Genomic DNA, 19,852 nt, shown 5'->3' with positions numbered 1-19,852 from the left:
AGCGGGCCCTATACTTGCCACCTGGCATACGAAGGTAATACACATGGGTTTGTGCTAAACCCATGACACTGCATTTGCAGCAGGGTCAATTTTCTTAGGAGCCAATATACCTGCCTACTTGGAGTGTGGGAGAAAACCGGAGTAACTGGAAAGAGCTTACACAGAAAGAACACACAAACTCTATGCAGATGTTGCACTAAATAAATGAAAAATAAATGTGCATAAGTTGTGCTTGTGATGTATACAACTTACTTGTAAACAGGCAGCATAATAGGTAATGGTGCAGACAAATGAGGTGCAATTTCCAGAAGATTGGCACGCTCATAAAGAGCTTCTTTAACAAGTTTATACTGTATAGTGGAGAAAAAAAAGTATTAAATCCTACTTTATCTGTAGTAACATGTTTGAAAAGCGAATATGTGTGTGTAACAGAAAGCACTCAAAATCATGCTAGTAAAGCAACATTTAAAGGGAACATATCACGCCCAATCAATTTAATGCAAAACTGCTTGTCTGTGCTCTTTTGCAATTTTACATTTATATACAGTATTACTTTTAGTTTTCTTAATATGTCCGTTTACTATGCAAATAGTTTTTAACACAAGGTTAACTAACAAGTTTACTGAAGTAAGAGGCATCATCTGGGTCTTCACTGCTCAGTTCTTCCACTAAAAAGACCAGTAACATAAAAAAAATTAGTTTCTACATAACGAAAAAAAGACACATTTAACTTTAAATTCGCAAGTTAGTGCTCCTCTTCAGAAACGACGATGATACATCTTGCAGCGCTCCATTTCTCCTCCCTGCCTTCTATAGGAGATAGTAAGGGAGGAGAAAACGAGCGTTGCACGATGGATCATCGCCCTGTTCCCGTTTCTGAAGAGGAGCGCAAGCAGAGAATCGGTAAGTTATTTCTTAATTAAGACTGTGCGAATTTAAAGTTTAAAGTGTCTTGGTGGTTTTTTTTCCGTAAAGTACAAACTGGTTCTTTAAAGCAGAATGCCAGAAGCTAAAAGGGGTGCTCACCTTTAAGTTAACTTTAATAATGTTATATAATGTACTAATCTTAGCAACTTATCAATTCTCCCTTTCTTCACCTTTCAAACAGGGGTCACTATACCCAACAGCAAGCAAAAACTATTGCCCCGTGAGGCTACAGTTTTATTTTTAATTTTTATTTCTCATCTGCATTTTCAAATCACTGCCTGGTTGCTAAGGTAAATGGGACCCTGGCAACCAGATAGCTAAAATTCTAAACTGGAGAGCTGCTGAATAAAAAGCTAGATAATTGAAATAATAAATAAAGACTGTAGATTGTCTCATAATATCACAATTTGCACCATACTAAGAGAAGAAAACTGAGACTCCTATATCAATAACTTAAAGTGGACCTGTCACCCAGACATAAAAATCTTTATAATAAAAGTCCTTTGCAAAATGACATGAAACACAAGTTATCTTTTCTATTTAAACATCCATATCTGTTATAAATGTATTTAAAAATCTGATGTGTCAATCATATAGTGCTGCACAGACTTTATGCCTGAGGCATAGAGGTGGGGCAGTCAATTACTTTCACTTTCGATTCTGTACTTCCTAGATGTCACTGCCCTTCTCACATTCCCCCTCCCCCATATGCTCTAAAATTGTGTATCATGGGCATGGGTCCCCCATTCTGGTGAATAAGCAAGAGTTTGGGGTGTCGTGATACAAAACTTGTCTTTATAACAGTATACACAAAATTATGCCTGCCTGTCTACTGTATTTTTGAGAAGGAAACACAATCTAAATTATTTATATAACTTTTATTTATATAACTTTTTAGTGTAAGTGAAGTTTATCTATTTATAAGGATGACCAGTCCCCCTCTAAGCCTCTAGCTTTCTGCTTAGCTAGGACAAAACTGCAAGGTATGCTCTTGTGAAATAATAAATGTAAACTGCATAAGTGCTCAGAATGAAATTTTGGGTGGTTTTAGTTCCCCTTTAACCATTTCACAATGCCTCCTCCAGATATATCAACCAGTGCAGCTCTCTCAAGCTCTAATGATAAGAAACTCCAGAGACCTTTTTACCTATCAGTGTTCAATTGATTAATAAAACCCATTGCCTGGGGCAAAGCGGCACACACAGTAATTAGCTGAAGACCTCTCACAGCAGATAGAAGGATGCCAACTAACTAGTCAATAAAATAATTAGTTACAATGAAATAAAGATTTAAGGATCCAAGTGCTCAATATGCTACATAAAGTTCTTTACTTTGATTTTCCTCCTAGTTATTGGGATTCATAAAGTCCTTAATTCAGGCTCTGAAGGCTTTTACATGTGTCTTTTGGTTCCCTTTCTATCTAGCTTTACACAGTGCAGAGGCACAACATGCTTATGGTTTAAACAGCAGGAAAACAGTTCTGGCCAAATTAAAGGAGAATTAAATTTAAAATCAATTTGTTAGGCACTATTTGTCAAAAAATAAGAACTACTTATTTAAATAGGACACTGGAAAATGTCCTAGCTCTGAGCTTTCTGGATAACAGGTTTTTGGATATTAGATCCTATTATTATCTATCACTAATGTTTACTGAATACAGAGCAGCACTATGATTGACTTGCTACATAAATCTGTTTGCTTGTCCCAGTAGAAGTGATATCTGCAACGAAGCAGTAGTAGTGCACATTATCTCTTATAATAATAAATGTTACTCAAAGTTCCCTGTAGTCCCTCATTGCAGCAATCAATTTCCTTATTTTACTCATCCTTATAACTTTGGTTGCAATATGTTTTGGTGTTAATAAAAAGAAAACAAAAGTTATAGTGACAGGGGCAGCATTAAGGAAACCTGACAGTGTATCGTATATGGTTAGGGTTCATATTCGGCACTCACACACTTGTTTGGTACATCATAATGTTGTGGTTTTAGTCCTTCAACAGAACTGAAGGAAATTTGTTTTCATTTTTTTATTTAAAGAAACCAATAATTGCTACTCCCCTATTAAAGCTGCTATTTTGATATGCACGACTTCCAGTGCTTTTTCTTTCATTCCTAGCCGCCGAGTAATGCCACAAGCTTGTGGTTAAACTAGAGGTTTCCTTTTCATGCTGTGTCACGGTGACAAAAGCGGAGGTCAGTGAGTTCACGGTGAACAATAATCCACAGTGTTAGGCAAGTGACACACCCCTGGTCATATTCTTTCAACCCGTCACTGTCAGCATGACAAACTGGATTAAAGGAAAAGTAAAGGCTTTTCTTGTACACTATAGGTTATACTAGTGGATTGCAGAGATTTTGTTGAATGTGCAACAATATAATATTAACTGAACAAAGCTTAAAGGAGACGGAAAGGCTGAATTTACTTGGGGGTGCTCAAAGTTAGGCACCCCCAAGTGATTGTATATACTTACCTGAAACCCTGGGCTTGTGCTTCTATCAGCAGAAAACTGCATCAGTCCGGGGGTTCTTCCAGCGAGCACCACAGAGTGATCATCTTCCTTCTTTCTTAGTGCGGATGCACAGTAGAGCGAAAAGCTAAACTTTAACAAAGAAGTCAGCTATTTCATTCTACTGCTCATGCGTCTGCCCAGGGAAATTTGAAGAAAGAATAAGAAGGAAGCCGGTCACTCCGGGGTGCTCGCTGGAAGAATATCTCATGTAAGAATGAGACACTAAAGGGGCAGAATTATCAAGGGTCGAATTTCTAGTTCATGGGAGTTATTTAAAATTCCCATAAACTCCCATGAACTCGAAGATCAACCAATTAAAATTTATTAGAAAATCAAATTTTTCAAAGTCGGATGAATAGGATCGACCCGCAAATTCGAATTCGATAGATTCAAGGTTTTTCTGTGCAAAAAACTCAAATGTCAGGAAGGCTGCAAACAATTCCAAATTGATCCCAGGACGTCTTCCATAGACTAAAACAGTAATTCGGCAGGTTTAAGGTGGCGGTTTAAGGTGGCGAACAGTTAAGTTTGAGTTCTTAAAGGGCCAGTGTATGATAAATCTCGAAAATCAAATTAGAATTAAAAAAACTCAAATTGAATTTTAATAATTCCCTAGTCGAATTTGAATTCGACCCTTGATAAATCTGCCAATAAATACAGCAGCTGTTTATCATATGACTGCAGAGGCCCCTGATCAGTGCACGATGCAAAGGAACATGGATGGATGCAATCTCGCTAGGGGTCAAAATGGGAAATAATTTTTTTTAAAATGTTGTCTCCTTAGTAGTGAAATAACAATTTCCCATGGGCTACTCATGGATTCCTTTCTCTTTAGCCAGTTGGGAGAAACTCATCATATTTACACGTGCTGTAGAATTAGCTACTTGATGGAAACTATACCTGTTCAATATCAAGGTTCATTATGGCTTTTTGCAAATATCGGACACCGCCATGTATCAGTTTAGTGCTTCTACTGCTTGTCCCAGAGGAGAAATCATCTCTTTCCACAATGGCAGTCTTTAGGCCTTTAAGAAAGCAAACAATATTTGTTTTAGCAAGGGTTAAAATCTAGTTTGACCAGTTACAAAGGAATCCTGCAAAATATCGTGGGTTTTATGAATGCACCCACTGAGCACATCTGCCCAAGGGTTGCAAAAGTTAGCTTTGTTGACTCTACTACAGGTTGAAAAAATGATAAACCATATTTGATTGGTTGGTGTGGACTTAGGGAATAAGAGGGTCCCCATAAGTCTTTTACCTTCCTACTTGCTCTATAGTTACACAGCTGATTTCAGTTACCTCTAGAGACTGCATCCAATGCACATCCACACCCAGTGGCTCCTCCGCCAATGACCAACACATCAAATTCTTTAGTTTTCTGTAGTGTTAGTAGCTGGGCTTCCCTTGAGGGCAGCTCATTTTGGGCGAACGATTTAATGGCTTCTGCGGCTTCCACAGAAGTTATGCTTGCCTAAAAAAGAAACAAATGACACATTAACTTTAGCATGGGTAGAAGTGTGAGTTCAACATTTATTGTGGCCAAAGGAACTCATGAGAAAAGAATCTTGCACTGCGGATACAGGCTCCTAGTTATGGTGGGAAGCAAGACTAGGTACATTAATAGACAGCATCACTCACTCATAAACATCCACAATGTGGACAAAAAGCTGCAATAGATAAAATTGTTTATCCAGGCAGCTTTTCTTTTAAAGGGGTAATTCACCTTTAAGTTAACTATTAGTATATTAGATAATAGCTTATCCTAAGCAATGTTTCAATTGGTCTTCATTTTTTCTTTTTTATAGTTGAATTATATGCTTTATTCTTCTGATTCTTTCCAGTTTTCAAATGGGGGTCGCTGACCCCATCTAAAAACAAATGCTCTGTAAGGCTACAAAGTTATTGTTATTGCTACCTTTTATTGCTCATCTTTCTATTCAGGCCTCTCCTATTCATATTCCAGTCTCTTATTCCAATCAATGCATGGTTGCTGGGGAAATTTGGACCCTAGCAACAAGATTGCTGAAAGTACAAACTGGAGAGATGCTGAAGAAAAAAAAGCTGAAAAACGAAGAACCCCAAATAATAAAAAATCAAAACCAGCTGCAAATTGTCTCTGTATATCACTCTCTACTATCACTATCATACTAAAACCCCTTAAACTCTCCTCTATATTTTAGCCAAAAACAACTGTAATTTAACCATGCCTGTTGTTTATTAGATTACAAATCATACAAAGGTTATTCATATATAAGATATATGAGATATATTTCCACTTTTTAATATTCACAATCTTACCCACCCTAGTCCCTGCTTTTGTCACCACTTCCTTTCTGTTCTCCACTCTTTTTTGGCTTTCTCATTTTGCACTTTTTGTACCTATGTTTTATGTCTTGCACCTTTTACCTATTTTCTTTTTATTTGTGCTATCCTTTCACTGTTCCTAGAGTATTATCCATTTCCTTCTCATTAGCCCCCTTTCTTTTAAAAGGGGTTGTTGTAGAGTCCTGCGTGGGTCCATTTTTTGGAACCCGTACCCGACCCGTACCTGCAATCAGCAACCCGGACCCGCAAGCCGCATTCTTACCCACTTGGACCCGTTACCTGTCCCGACCCACAAGTAACTTATCCGCAACCCAGACCCGCAACCCGCTGACCATCAAGAATCAGGTAGTGCGGTCATTGTAAACCGGACGTGACATCATCGGACGTAGGCGTGATCAGGAAAAAAAGACGTAAAAATCAACCTGTGACCCACAGAACCGCGTCTATACCCGCACGCGGAACTTATACCCGCAACCCGCAGGGTACCGCAGGTTTTTGTGGGTAACCCGAGGCGACCCACTGCAGGACTCTAGGTTCTTCAAAACAATTTTTTCAGTTCAGTTGTTTTCAGATTGTTCCCCAAAAAGACTTTTTTCAGTTATTTCCATAATTTATTTTTTACTGTTTTACAAAATCTAAGTTTAAAGTTGAATGTTCCAGTCTCTGGTGTTTGAGTCCGGCAGTTCAGTAATTCAGGTGCAGAACTGTTATAATTTTGCAACATTTAGTTGATACATTTCTCAGCAGCATCTCTGGAGTATTAGAAATTAATGTATCAATTCTTACAGCTGCCTGTAATGAAACCCAGAGATTCTGCCCAGCAAGGACAAAGATAAGAAATGTATCAACTAAATGTATCAATTTAGAACAGTTTACAGGGTCGGCGATCCCCACTCCCAGAGCTGCTTTAGAAGGTGAAAAATTACACTTTGCACTTCAATGTTAGAAAAACGGTAAGACAGAAAGTAATTGGAAAACGTTGTTATTTCTGGTGATCTATCTGAAAACAACTAGTTGTTTGAAGGTGAACAACCCCTTTAACTGCTTTATCATCCCTCCATCCCTTCAGGTTAATGTGTCTATTGGGAGAAATAGCATAGCAGTATTATCTAATGGCAATAAATGGAGCTATGCAGTAATTGGTTCAGAATTACTAGTGTTCAAACGTTTCACATTTAGCCAATCCATGTGCAGTTCTCTTTCTTTCTCTCTGGATTAGCATCTTAGGGGCCATAATCACCTGGATGGAAGAAGTTAAAAAAAGCTGTGGCCTACAGAAAGCCAACTTTTCTGTATTCATATTTTAAAAAACCCAGACTAAAGAAAGTCCTTAAAGGCTGTTTACAGTTTGCAAAAATCCAGTCTCTGGATTAATCAGCTTTAATATCAGTAGCCTTGTTATAGAACCAGTTGCAAATTACTGAAATAAAGTTGCAGTCATGTATACACATGGATGCAGTCCCATTATATGTGTTTCTAAGAACACCAAACAATTTGAGTCAAGGCAATTGCAAGGATGAAATGTCAACTCCAAATGATGTTGTGTAAATCTTGGTCATCAATATCAAATAATTGTATTTGAAAATCTATTTAAATTAATTTCCATATGGTTAAATAGTGAAAACAAGTACATAAGATGACTTCTGGCTCCATTTAGGGGACACCACAAAGCTCTCCAGATGTTGCTGAATTACAATTTCAATAAAACTCTGACAGCCAACATCTGGAAGTCTCTGATTTGCTATTTCCTGCTATAAGCTGTTAATATACAGATATAGCACACACAACACACATATTCTGCTCTATCTGTCAAATTACAAAAAAAAAACCACAAAAACTATTACAAAAATAAAGACTTTATCTGCACTAACATTTCCAGCATCCCTAGAAACACAAAGACATTGGAGCCCACTCTGACCCCCAGGTTTTTGTGCAATAAGAAAAACTTTTTCTGCCCTTTGAATTGTTTATGATAATGAATTCATATCTCCAGACTAAATATACAAAAGTGAACTTAAGAAAGTAAATGTTTGATAAACCCACATCAAAGATTTCCTAATCTCAGGGAAACATTTTCTTCATTTTGCATGCAACCCTCATTTTAAATGATTAAATCGATTTTCCCTGTGCTCATACCCCATTAGAATTGCAAATTTCCGAACGTTCAGAGACATTTGCAACTTATGGTGTAACAGCAAACAAGATCTAATAATTAGTGTCTATTTCTGAAAGAAGTGCATATTTAAAGACTACAGGCAATTAACAAGCAGGTTGTCCTGTAATCATGTACAGTATTAATTTGAGTGTAGTGCTGAGTTTCATGCAAATGACTCTTAACCGGCAACTGCGTTCATCCTCTCAGGCATAGCCCGCTAATGGAACCACTAATATATGGAGTCATTTTATTTTAATTTATTTATTGAGGTGGTACCTACTCTATTTGATAAATAACTCCTTTAATTTAGTATATCTTAATATGAAAATTATATTTTGGGATTGAAAATTAACTGTGCCTGCATATAAAAGAATACGATATTAATTGGGCACGCTAAAATGTAGACTCAGATGGAAATCGTAAGAAAGAATATTTTTCATTTAAAAATATAGCCACAGAAAAATGCAAATAACCTGCAGAAAGTCAAGCAACACAACTCAGTAGCTTAATCACAGTGTTTGGGGATTTAAGGACAAATAAAGCCTATTTATTACCCTTCTAATTAATGTTGTTCAGTTGTCTGTTACTAAACATATCTGTCAGAGAGTTACATCTTAAAAACAACAATAGGCTGAAAAGTCAATTACACCTAATAATGCAGTGGTTGCCCATGTGCTCCCTTACATTTACATGGAAGCCTGGTGACCAGTTGATCATCCACAACCAGTGGCTTATGAGCAACATGTTGCTCACCAATCCCTTGTATGTTGCTTTCAGTGGCTTTAAAGCAGGTGCTTATGTTTGAATTCCAGACTTGGGGGCAAGTGTTGGTTGCCTAAAAACCAGGTGAACTGCCAAGCAGAAACTCCTGTAGGCTGCAAGTCCTCATATGGGCTACCCCTACATTTTTTACATTTGAATGAGGTTCAAGGGTAAAAAGTTTATGGTCCCCTGTTCTAGAAACTATTGCTAAATGGCTTATGCAACAATGTTTTCAGGTAACCTTGTTGTGAGCTTTAGGGGATCCTTCCTAAATGTTGGACCTCAAAGCGGTCCAAATCCTGTAGTGGTGCAAACAATAGGCTTCAGATAGAGCACATACTGGGAGCTGGCCTGGTGCTCCTGTTTGCTATAAACTGCACTGATCCAGGATAACATTTTCTCCTAGAGACCCCTTGTAGGTGATGTGTGCTGGCCATATGCACAGTGGAATGAGAAGCCAAAATCAGAAGAAAACAGGGCATTGTTTTGTTTTTCTCCATATGCGTACCCTGCCCAAAGCTTTGGAGCTCAACAGTAGTACCCTGGCCCAGAGCAATTTTCAGCAAACAGGAGGGTCAGGAAAGTTATTACAATTGCTAGAAGGTGCCAATTTGTTATCCTCTGGATTTCTGTATGGAAGTTCTTACCAAATTTGAACCCCCAGTCATTATGTATTTTCTTCTCCTGTAATACTCAATGCCATATCTCTTGATTTTCTGACTCCTGATCATGCCACCCCACACCTTGTGTCAAATATTCCCTAGATTGTAAGCTCTGATATGGAAGTCTCCGGGTTACCTCCTGTATCATTACTATTTACATGTGTATCTTTGTTTCTTCTGCATGTATTGTAGAGCACGCTGGAATACACTGGTGATTTATAAATGCTGTTAATAATAATAATTTTTTAATTTTTGTTTCAATTGATATTTTTTGGCACATTTACTCTCTATAGAGGCAATTAAAATAAATAGAAATGTTTAAAGAGGCAAGCTCCTCAAAGACATTTATATGGTCTCCTCTAAAAGCAACAGAAAACAGCAAGTCTAACACGTTCTTTGAAGAGATTCCGAGCCTTATTTCTAGCTCGTATAAAGACATAATTGCTAAGAGTATATTCAGGAATAAGAAATAATTGAAGTGCTTCGTTTTTCTTATCCAGAATTAAGCACCTTGTAAAACCCAACAAGAGAGTCTTTTCACTGATGAACCAACATGTCAGATTAGCCAATTATATCACCTAATTAAAAGAACTTAATCATCTTGCAATTGTAAAACCACTTAATACGGCATTAGCCTGAGTAAATCCCAGTATGACTTTCACAGCAGAACTTCTGTCATTTGATTAAAACAAACTACTTCATTATGGCCCTGATCTTGATGTAATAATGCAAGTGGCACTTTCTATGATGAAATTGGGATACTTTTTTACTTTAGAATTATTTAGATCAATACGGTTAACAAGTGAGCATGAGACAATGCCTAGGAAAGAGGATGCCCAATCAATGCTGGGTAATTATTTCAGCTTGTACAGGAAGTTAACCCCACTAAAGCTCTGCCTCAGCAATGTTCAAAGAGTTCACTTTAATTAAATCAAATCAGAAGATTTTCACATTCTCTTATTTCTTTTCTCTCCTGAAAGATACGGTACAGAATTAGTTGGCACTGGTGTTTTCAGAGACTAAACTTATGTTTCCATTGTCTTTTAGAGGCTAATAAAAAATTTCCTCACATAAATTAAAATGGCTGCATGTATAATAAAAAAAATGACATCTATACATACGTATATAATAAGCATCATTTACAGCCGCTAGCACAGTTGCAAATTTTTCTGCAGTCAGTTGCATGAAAAATCCATTCAGTAAAGTTACTTGAATCAAATGGTTTCCTTGCACTTATAGTTGCACCTATAATTGCGCTCAGATTCAACTAAGTCAGTTCTGTCTACAGTTCCAAATTGAGTGTAGTTCCGACTATTGACGCAGGAAACCCCAGGCGTTACTGCAGCTTCTTAAATAGGTGGTAGTTCCCAGGTTGTTGAATTCTGGCAATATCACCAAACGAGCATACAAAGTTTTCAGCACAACTACGTCTTGATTCACATCGAAATGCAAACGCAATTCGCTGATTTTAACACATTGCCCAGCAACTGCATAAAGGCACATCTTCCCTTGGTGACCACAACAGAGCTAATTCTGGAGAAAGCTGCATGAATCTATAATATACTGTACAACAACCATAAATAACCTGTAAAATATATTGTTATATTCATTTCTTAGTGACCTCACTTGTGTCACATGACTCATTAAAACGTATGTGTTATAAAAAAATAATGTACTATGAAATATAAAGATAATGGCCTTCTGTGACCTTTTCAATAAACAAGGCAGGCAGAGTGCTTTTATACAAATCATGTAACTCCAAGGTGATAGTCACGCACAGCTATACGCAACGCTCCAGTTTGGAGTTTCAACTGTTATCTGGTTGTCAGGGTTCCAATGACACTAGCAGCCAGTCAGTGGTTTGAATGGCAGACAAGAAAATGAACAGTAAAGAGTAAGAAAATAACACAGAATGAATAGAATAGATAAGAGCTAAGTCTGCAAAGGTTCAAAAAAAATAGTGAAATCCACCATTTGTTTTGAACTTTGCACCCTGCATTTTCCTAATAAATAAATTGGCTCTGTTTTGGAGTACAGAGTACCGCGGCCCCTATGAATACAGTAGAGTCCTGCAGCGGGTCGGGTGCCTGCGGGTTACCCACAAAAACCTGCTGTACCCTGCTGGTTGCAGGTAGAAGTTCCGGGTGCGGGTATAGACGCGGGTTGGCGGTTCTGAGGGCCAAGTTGTGGGTCTTCTCAATTGCGATTTTTTCTCCTTTTTTCTGATCATACCTACTTCTGATGATGTCACTTCTGGTTTACAATGACAGCACTTCCTGACTCTAGAATACAGTGGGACTCTAGAATACAGTGATGCCTGTGCCCAGGATCACTGTATTCAATAAGTGTGGGCAGAGGGAGGCATGTAGGTGCCCCCATCCCATCACCTGCACATCATTCAAATGCTAGGGAGCAGTGGTCAACACAGGCTGCAACAAGGACCTGTACTTAAAGCTCTGCACTGGGCACAGCCAGACCTGGGGCAGAAATACTCTCTGCATCAGCACTAAGGGCTCAATGTAAATTACTCCTAAAATATTCTTTTAATAAAATAGTAAGTAATACGAAGCATACGAATTAACCAGCACATATATTGTCTTGTACCCTTGGCGATAGCTCAGCAACTTGTATATGACCTAACTGTGGCCGATGTGTTAAAATTTACACAGCTGTGCTTGCACTTCAACATTAATCCAACACTATTGCACTGAAAATTTCAGTCTGGTTGGCATAATTTCTGGCTTGAAATTGTGCTGTGACCAGGGGCGCTCCGCCAATGAGGCGAGCTGAGCAGCTCGCCTCAGGCGGCAGCGCCTGAATGGATTCCAGGGGCGGCAAAAAGCCGCTCCTGCACCCTTAAGAGCCGAATTTCCGGTTTTTAAACCGAAATTCAGCTGTACTATTGCGAGAGAGCGCAATTGCGCTCTCCGCAATAGTGTTTCTGCCTCCCCTCCCGACACGTAAGCTGGTGAGGGGGGGCGGCATTGCAGGAGCCGCCTCAGACGGCTCCTTAGTCAGAATCGGTGCTGGCTGTGACTAATGACGCAGGCCACTGTGTTAACCCTGGAGCTACTGATTGGTATGGAGGTGCTGGTAGCTCCAGGGTGTAAATCCAGAGTTTCCACAGCGAACTGTATTAATAGGTAATACAAAACAGGAGACATGCAGGAGACAGTATGCTCATGTTGACATGAGCACCTTTAATGAATGGGATTTTTTCCTCAATTGACTGAGAAAAAATGTAAAGACCATTAACTGCAGTGTGGTAATTAAATGACCCCTATTGTGTCAATAACGGTTCTTATATCTCTGTATACCGTTATGGGGAAAGAAGGGCATGACCAAATGGTAGGCAGGTGTTTGAGCCCAGTAAGTCTGAAAACCACTGGTATATGTATTGCCCCATTGTTTCCTCTAATTCCTTCTTGGCTATGTGCAAGAAAAAAAACTTGTGTAAGCATTTTTAAAAATCTTGAGGTTAGGTCAGAATAGATACAAAATGTAGTCATTTCACAAGAAATTCTTTGTTGTGTGTACCGGCCTCAAAACTTGTGTGCACACACATGAACACACAGCTTAGAGGGAACATTAATTGCCCCCCACAGAAAACTATTTGTAGTTAATTTACTAATGCAGTTTGCCCATAAACACTACAATACTATTTAATATGTTGTACTAGGGAAATACCATGGTGTATGGGGATATTTAATTCTGCTACTAGCACACTGTAGAAGTACAGTAATAAGAGAAAGTAAACAAGTACAAAGAGTTTTACTCCATTGTATTTATAATAAAATATATGTTTAAAAAGAATTCCATCACATTATGGAAATATTGACATACAAATCTGCAAATGTTACAAAACTGCTTATTTCACATAAAAGCAACTTATATTTAAATACGCGTGTTCCTTTAGGGCAAATAACGCGTGGAATGACATTTTATTGCAGAGCATTTCCCCATAATACAAAAAGTGTTTAATTAAAAATTGATTTCTATCGCATTCTGAAAACTTTGGATTCAGCCTCTAAGTGTGTTTAATGTGAATGCGGCCCAATCAATAGTATCTAACAGAGGAGATCGCTGGTAAGGCATTTTGATTTATAAAATTGCTGTAGAATGACAATTGCCCATACAGGCAATCTATCTATCTATCTATCTATCTGCACAACGTTTTTGCGTAACTGCAGCAGAAAAACATACCTTCCTCTTGTCTGTTAAATGGGAAAGCCCGAAAACTGTAGCCACAGCACCTCCTCCGAGGAACAGGGTTCCCTTGACCACATTCCGAAAAGCCATTCTTTGTGGGTGATAAAAAGATAAATACTGTGAAAAAGAACAAAAACATAATTTAATGGCAAATACAGTACATTTAATGGCATCAGCAGTTTTCCAGCTTGGCTGGCTGAGGATGCTGGGAACTGTAAAGCAGTGAATTTTTTACGATAAAGAAGCACCAGCCTGGGGCAAGAATTTGGATTCCTTGGCTTTCCTTATCCATTTAAAGTTAACTGTACATTGATTTCATTTCTTTTTGACTCATGCATACTGTTTAAGGGCTCATTTACCACTGGCACAACTGCTGAAACATTATGGGGTGGAAAATTGCACCTTTAGGGCCCATAGCACCAAGAGCACATGCACCCATACCAATAGCAGCCTACATACATTAATATAGTATGCATACTGTGGTAGAGTGACCAAAACAATGTGGGAAAAGGTGTGTTTTCCCTTTAAGTTCTCCTTAGTGGGAGAGGTAGGCACCAGGAAGGGTGTTCATAAAGAGAGAAAATGTTCTCTGTTTAAAGGCTTTGGTGGCCAGGTCCTGGAAGCTGGAGTATTCTGGAAAGAATAGGCAAGCCAAGTACTCCAATCCAGTAGTCCAGATCATGGATTAGCGCTCACCTTCCACAGGAAGGCTGTCCTGTGGAAAGGTATTTAGTTCTAGTGAGGCTGTTAGGGAGCTCTCTCAGAGCAGGACACAGAGCAGGAAGGACACCTGCCTGTGTGAGGAACTCCCAGAGGGGCTGGGGGTGCCATTTGCTACTGCAAGGTACAGAGAGAGGAGACCAAGTGACAGAGGGTCTGTCTGTTTGACTGAGGAAAGCCAGGAGGCTGAGCAATCCCCCAGGAGATTTGTGAGTATAGGGGTGACCCCTACTTACAGTGGTGTGAAAAACTATTTGCCCCCTTCCTGATTTCTTATTCTTTTGCATGTTTGTCACACTTAAATGTTTCTGCTCATCAAAAACCGTTAACTATTAGTCAAAGATAACATAATTGAACACAAAATGCAGTTTTTAAATGAAGGTTTACGTTATTAAGGGAGAGAAAAAACTCCAAATCTACATGGGCCTGTGTGAAAAAGTGATTGCCCCCCTTGTTAAAAAATAACTTAACTGTGGTTTATCACACCTGAGTTCAATTTCAAAGGTTATAAAGCCATTTCTAAAGCTTTGGGACTCCAGCGAACCACAGTGAGAGCCATTATCCACAAATGGCAAAAACATGGAACAGTGGTGAACCTTCCCAGGAGTGGCCGGCCGACCAAAATTACCCCAAGAGCGCAGAGACAACTCATCCGAGAGGCCACAAAAGACCCCAGGACAACATCCAAAGAACTGCAGGCCTCACTTGCCTCAATTAAGGTCAGTGTTCACGACTCCACCATAAGAAAGAGACTGGGCAAAAACGGCCTGCATGGCAGATTTCCAAGGCGCAAACCACTTTTAAGCAAAAAGAACATTAAGGCTCGTCTCAATTTTGCTTAAAAACATCTCAATGATTGCCAAGACTTTTGGGAAAATACCTTGTGGACCGACGAGACAAAAGTTGAACTTTTTGGAAGGTGCGCGTCCCGTTACATCTGGCTTAAAGTAACACAGCATTTCAGAAAAAGAACATCATACCAACAGTAAAATATGGTGGTGGTAGTGTGATGGTCTGGGGTTGTTTTGCTGCTTCAGGACCTGGAAGACTTGCTGTGATAGATGGAACCATGAATTCTACTGTCTACCAAAAAATCCTGAAGGAGAATGTCCGGCCATCTGTTCGTCAACTCAAGCTGAAGCGATCTTGGGTGCTGCAGCAGGACAATGACCCAAAACACACCAGCAAATCCACCTCTGAATGGCTGAAGAAAAACAAAATGAAGACTTTGGTCCTGACCTGAATCCTATTGAGATGTTGTGGCATGACCTTAAAAAGGCGGTTCATGCTAGAAAACCCTCAAATAATTAGAATTACAACAATTCTGCAAAGATGAGTGGACAAAATTCCTCCAGAGCGCTGTAAAAGACTCGTTGCAAGTTATCGCAAACGCTTGATTGCAGTTATTGCTGCTAAGGGTGGCCCAACCAGTTATTAGGTTCAGGGGGCAATTACTTTTTCACACAGGTTTGGATTTCTTTTCTCCCTAACTGCAATTTGGGTTTACTTGTGTTATCTTTGACTAATAGTTAAATGTGTTTGATGATCAGAAACATTTTGTGTGACAAACATGCAAAAGAATAAGAAATCATGAAGGGGGCAAATAGTTTTTCACACCACTGTATGTGTTTGCTTACTGGTAGTCCACAAGGGGCCCAGTTTAGTAAGGGAACTCTTCATGTGTAAAGGTAGCGCCCAGTGGGCAGGATTTATTTTTATTATTTGTTTTGTATCCTGAAATGGTCACCCCTATGTGTAAATAAACTGTCTTAAAGAGAAGAGAAGTGTCTGTCGTGGATCCCGCAGCTTACAATACATTAAGCTGGCCATAGACGCAAAGATCCGATCGTACGAATCAACGTACGATCGGACTTTCCCATCTCCCGACCCTCCATTAACCATTCAGATCAAAGTCTTTACCATTCCGATCAAATAAGAACAGATCACCCAATGTTCTGCCCCTGACAGCAATCGTACGATATCTATGTCCAACCAAAGCTAGTGACAGTCTCCCACTGAAAATCGTACGATCGGCAATACACGCAGAGATATTATCGGCAGGCGACAGAAATCTTCTAACCTGTCCGATCGACCAAACGACCGATCTCTGACGGACGAAAAATGACGGGACTCTCCACACGGTCTGAAAATCGTACGAATCCACGATTTGTACGATCGGATCTTTGCGTCTATGGCCAGCTTAAATGAGTGTTAAAATTCCTTTTTACGAGTACAAAAAGTTGCACATACAGATACAACCCACAAATTCCAGATAGGCAATATGCAAAAGACCCAGTGCTTTGTGTCCATTTTTTGCTCTTTGCACTTAAGATGTAAATAAGTATATTAGTCTTGTCAAAGTTGCTATTACCTTTGTCTACCTGGGCACAGACTTTCTTGTCACCCACACCCATCCTGTTGTGGAGGACAGAAGGAAAACTGACTTCTGCTACATTGTTTAAAGAGTCAACACATGCAGTCTAGACACCAACAACAGAATAACTTTAAAGGAAAGGACTGATCACTGGGGGTGCCAATTTATTAGTGATTTTAATCAATAAGGACGGCCACTGAGCTCCTAGTCTCTGAGTACTATGGGAGTACAGGTATAGGATCTGTTATCCGGAAACCCATTATCCAGAAAGCTCTGAATTAAGGAAGAGCTGTCTCCCATAGACTCCATTTTATCCAAATAATCCAAATTTTTAAAAATAATTTCCTTTTTCTCTGTAATAATAAAACAGTAGCTTGTACCTAATCCCAACTAAGATATAATTAATCCTTACTGGAAGCAAAACCAATTTATTGAGTTTATTAAATGTTTAAATGATTTTCTAGTAGACTTTAGGTATGAAGTTCCTAATTACGGAAAGATCTGTTATCCGGAAAACCCCAGGTCCTGAGCATTCTGGATAACAGGTTACATAACGTACTGTGCTGTAAACTTGTTTCCTGTCATTACGATTGTGTATGTGTAAGCATGTGTGTGCGTGTTTATGTGCGTGTATACACATGTATGTGTTTATGTATATGTGTGATCACGTGTGTAAGCATATATGTATGTTTGTAAGTGTGTGTTAGTGTGTGAGCATGTGTGAGCATGTGTGTGTGTGTGTGTGTGTGTGTGTGTGTGTGTGTGTTTATGTACTGTATATGTTTGATCATATGTGTAAGTGTGTAAGCATATGTGTGTAAGCATATGTGTATATATATATATATATATGTGTGTGTGTGTGTGTGTGTGTAAGCGTGCATGTGTGTGCACATTGCTCAGAAGAGGACTGTACCAAGCACAGGGACATACGGTCTATTGATTACAAAGCCTGACTCATATAAAGATAAAGGCCATTGCGGCAGGTAGCAGGGAGCACCCAGACTCACACACCCTGCCTCAATGTTTCCTGGTTCCCTGCTAATCCACTAACCAGCCTAGCACTATATTACAGTCAAATATTAAAGACAGTGGGAAAATACTAGTGAAAAAGAAGTGTTTATACTAGAGGGAAAGAGATGATGCAGAAACTTGGATTGTCCCGACACCAGAAGGCAGCATTGATTGCATGTTACTAATAGCAGGGCGGCCAATGCACAGACACAGAGCAATACATCCCTGGCCTTTATCCCTTTCTGGCACCATATTGGTATTTGTATTGGGCAAGGAGCCCACAGTCTGACCCAAATGTCACCCTTGGGAGTTCTGCTGGTTCATCTCAGATCAGGGGAACTCCCTGTGTCTCATACTCACTGCGCACGGGCCAGCATATTCTCTTCATGATGTGTCAGGTTCTTGTGCTTCAAATAATCCATATGTGTCAGAGTGAAGGACTGTTACAAAGAACAACCCAACAGTCTCTGACTCACCTCAGTCCATGCTCTAAATGGGTGATACCACAGCGCTGCTTTAATTATACCTATTCTCAGGGCCACCATTAGAAATCACGGGGCCCCGTACAACAAAATTTTTGGGGCCCCCTGGGCCCTGCCCACACTAGCGCCCAAGCCCCACCCCAGATCTGATATTCTGCAGATATTCTGAAACAATCTGCAATTGGTTTTTAAATTATTTAACTTTTTATTCAACAGCTCTCCAGTTTGCAATTTTTAGCAAAGTGGTTGCTAGGATCCAAAACAACCTTGCATTGATTTGAATAAGAGACTGGAATATAAATAGGAGAGGATCTAAATAGAAATATGAGTAATAAAAAGTAGCAATAATAATACATTTGTAGCCTTACGGAGCAAGTGGTTTTTAGATGGGGTCAGTGACCCCCCCCCCCATTTGAAAGCTGGAGAGGAGGCATGTAATTCATAAACTATAAAAAAAAGAAAAAAACGAAGGCCAATTGAAATGTTGGTTAGAATTGGCTATTGTATAACATACTAAAAGTTAACTCTAAGGTGAATGATAGGGATATGGAAGGGCTGGTGAAATAATAAGCAAATGCTCCTCATGCGCTGCTAATATATAAAGGAGATTTATTCTTACTGCACTATAGGAATAACCAATTACACCCCAGTTTGCTGAAGAGAGGAGTTTCAGATCCCACTTTAATGAAAGGTACCTTTGGCACAAAGCCATTGTGATTCCCAGTGCGACACATAAGCATTTCCATGGCTAGGGGACGACAAGTTAACCCTTCCTTCGAGCTGGAATGCCAGTTGTATTTTAATGTTACTTGACCATTGTAAATTTTTCAGTGCATATGTGTGTTACGTGGGAGTGCAGTAAAATGACGTTGTGGCATGCCTTCTTCGAGTTTCAACCTGGCTGAACAAGCTCTCTCTTTCATACCTATTTCAAATAAAGTTAACAAACATCTCAAATACATTTCAGCTCATTCCGACAGATATTGAGACGCATCTCCTCGGCTTAGCGAAAATTTGTTTTCTCCCAGCCCACTGCATTTTGTAGCCACGTTACTCCCTAGCCAATTGGAGGCTGAGGACGGGAGCCTGGCGGGTTCAATCTCCTGTTCCTGGGGTTTGTTCTTAAAGAGCCGCCGCTAGAGTGACGTGAGAAGGTGCTGGTATGGCTGTGCCGCATGGCCGCACGGCTTCGGCGCTCTCAAGGGGGGCCCGGCTCTTTTCAAAACTTCAGCACTGCCAGGTCCCCCTTCATGCCCGGGCCCAGGACACTTGTCCCCCCTGTCCCCCCCTCATGGCGGCCCTGCCTATTCTACCTTCATTTTAAGGTATTAAAATATGAATATAACAGCATTATCAATACACTGGCACAACGCAATGAATGAACAAAGGGTTCACACTACAAGGACTTGAGCTGGTCATATACTAACATATTCACTCTTTTAGCAGCTCCTTGCCTGATTTAGCCATGTATGTGCTGGGACAAAGCAGAATCATCCATCAATTCAGACCCAGGGACAAATGTTGGATCCTAATTTGACCCTATGCAGTTCTGTCAAATGAGGGCCACATCAATGCCCCAATATGGTCATTATTTTCAGCCCAAAATCAATTGGGCAGGCCAGCAGGAGGCCCCAATACACTGGTCAATAAGTTGCTGGAGGGGACTGGAGAGGTCATGCTGGCAGCTTATATCAGTCCATGTATGGCCAGCTTT

The 19,852-nt window shown here is 39.7% G+C and overlaps 1 protein-coding gene across 3 annotated transcripts in view; it reads right to left on the bottom strand.

Moving 5' to 3' along the window:
• Window positions 1-19,852, bottom strand: part of gpd2.L (glycerol-3-phosphate dehydrogenase 2 L homeolog) — a 117,719-nt gene that overhangs the window by 86,912 nt on the left and 10,955 nt on the right. For all 3 annotated transcript variants that reach the window (XM_041575721.1, XM_018234553.2, NM_001095215.1), the window contains 4 exon segments: window positions 13,546-13,668; window positions 4,738-4,909; window positions 4,339-4,463; window positions 253-350 (listed from right to left, as the gene is read on the bottom strand). In XM_041575721.1, the coding sequence (XP_041431655.1) occupies window positions 253-350; window positions 4,339-4,463; window positions 4,738-4,909; window positions 13,546-13,641 (491 nt within the window). In that variant the 5' untranslated portion in view covers window positions 13,642-13,668.

This window comes from Xenopus laevis, chromosome 9_10L (assembly GCF_017654675.1).
Source record: "Xenopus laevis strain J_2021 chromosome 9_10L, Xenopus_laevis_v10.1, whole genome shotgun sequence".
Taxonomy (NCBI): Eukaryota; Metazoa; Chordata; class Amphibia; order Anura; family Pipidae; genus Xenopus; species Xenopus laevis.
This window is presented reverse-complemented; position numbering and strand designations above follow the sequence as displayed.